The sequence below is a fragment of the Lathyrus oleraceus genome, chromosome 6 (assembly GCF_024323335.1).
Source record: "Lathyrus oleraceus cultivar Zhongwan6 chromosome 6, CAAS_Psat_ZW6_1.0, whole genome shotgun sequence".
Taxonomy (NCBI): Eukaryota; Viridiplantae; Streptophyta; class Magnoliopsida; order Fabales; family Fabaceae; genus Lathyrus; species Lathyrus oleraceus.
The window spans coordinates 468,837,696-468,839,622 of NC_066584.1; the positions used below are offsets into that span (position 1 = coordinate 468,837,696).

The 1,927-nt window shown below is 37.1% G+C and overlaps 1 protein-coding gene across 1 annotated transcript; it reads right to left on the reverse strand.

Moving 5' to 3' along the window:
* Positions 1–1,042: 1,042 nt before the first annotated feature.
* LOC127096293 (uncharacterized) lies at positions 1,043–1,708 on the reverse strand. The gene is made up of 2 exons (XM_051034879.1): positions 1,396–1,708; positions 1,043–1,329 (listed from the first exon to the last, which is right to left on the reverse strand). Exons 1-2 carry the CDS (start codon positions 1,706–1,708, stop codon positions 1,043–1,045), a joined length of 600 nt encoding a protein of 199 aa, XP_050890836.1.
* Between the last annotated feature and the right edge of the window lie 219 nt (positions 1,709–1,927).

Here is a 1,927-nt window from a genome sequence, read left to right on the forward strand (position 1 = left end):
ATCCTAAGAAACTGCGAATTTCTCTAACGGTTTTCGGAGGTTGAAGATGTTCTATAATTTGGATTTTTGCTTTATCCACTTCAATTCCTCGATTGGATACGACATGCCCAAGTACAATTCCTTGTCGGACCATGAAATGGCATTTTTCCCAATTTAACACGAGATTGACCTTAACACATCTCTCAAGTACCATTTCTAGGTTCAAAAGACATCCTTCAAAGCTTTGCCCCCAAACAGAGAAGTCATCCATGAATACTTCCATTATATTGTCGATAAAATCAACGAAGATTGGCATCATGCATCTCTGAAATGTTGTAGGGGCATTACACAGTCCAAACGACATTCGTCGATAGGCAAATGTACCATAAGGACATGTGAAAGTAGTTTTTTCTTGGTCATCAAGATGGATAGGAATTTGAAAGAATCCCGAGTATCCGTCTAAATAGCAGAAGTGAGAATGTTTAGCCAGTAGTTCAATCATTTGATCAATGAAAGGTAATGGAAAGTGATCTTTATGAGTGGCTTTATTTAGTTTTGTATAGTCTATGCACATTTCCATCCAGTTTGAGTTCTTTTTGCTACAAATTCTCCCTTCTCATTAGTAACAACAATAACACCTCCCTTCTTTGGAACGACATGTGTCGGGCTGACCCAGTTACTATCGAATATCGAGTATATGATTCCTACTCCTAATAGCTTTTATACCTCCTTTTTGACTACATCACTCAAGATAGGATTTACTCTTCTCGGATGCTCTCTAGAGGTTGTATAATCCTCCTCTAGCATAATACGATGCATACATATAGAGGAACTAAGTCGGAGTTGTTATAGCCTAGAGTTGTCGGATATTTTCTTAAGACATGGAGTAATTTTTCGGTTTTTATCTGTCCTAAGTCAACATTGACTATAACTGGTCTTTCAAGCTCGGTATCTAGGAATTCATACCTTAAATATTTTGGTAGTGTTTTAGGTGTTATTGAAGGTTTCTCGAGGAATGTCATTGGATTTGGTGTTAGTGCTAGACATTCTCTCAGACTTTCATCTACGTGTGGCTTACACAATTACCGTCTTCGAATATAGGAGGTGTTGGAATCTTCAGTACTTCAATATACATAAATGACTCCTTCTCCATTTCTTTCACACATTCGTCTAAGAAACAACATGAGTCATCTATAGTTTGTGCTTGTAGGAATTTAGCTAAGAGAAATTCAACTTTTTCTTCTCCGACTTCGAATGTTAGCCTACCTTTCTTCACATCTATGATGGCTTCGGCTGTGGCTAAAAAGGATCTTTCTAAAATAATAGGGATGTGGGGATCCTCCTTTATATCTATTATTACAAATTCGGTAGGAATATAGAATTATCCTATACGAACTAGAATGTTCTCTAGCATACCTACGGGAAATTTAATGGAACGATCAGCTAGTTGTAGAGACATCTTTGTTGGTCTTAATTCTCTTAGATTGAGTTTTTCGCATGTGGATAAGGGAATTAAACTAACACTGGCTCCTAAATCGCATAGAGCTTTGTCTATGATAAACTTTCCGATTACACAAAGTATGGAAAATCTACCAGGGTCTTTAAGTTTAGGAGGCATGTTGTTTTGAATAATAGCACTACACTTGGTAGTAAGCGTAACAGTTTCATCATCCTCAAGCTTTTTCTTGTTGGATAGAATCCCTTTAAGGAATTTAGAATATGAGGGCATTTGCGTAATGGCTTCTGTGAATGGTATAGTTATATTAAGTTGCTTCAGAAGTTCTACGAATTTCTTGAATTGTCCCTCATTTTTAGACTTAACAAGTCTTTAGGGATAAGGTACAGGTGGTTTGTATGGTGACATAGGCACATAAGGTGGTTCTTTATCTTTTTCCTCTCCGCTTTCTTTTCCATCATTGGTTGGTTCGTTTACCTTTTCGGATCCCTT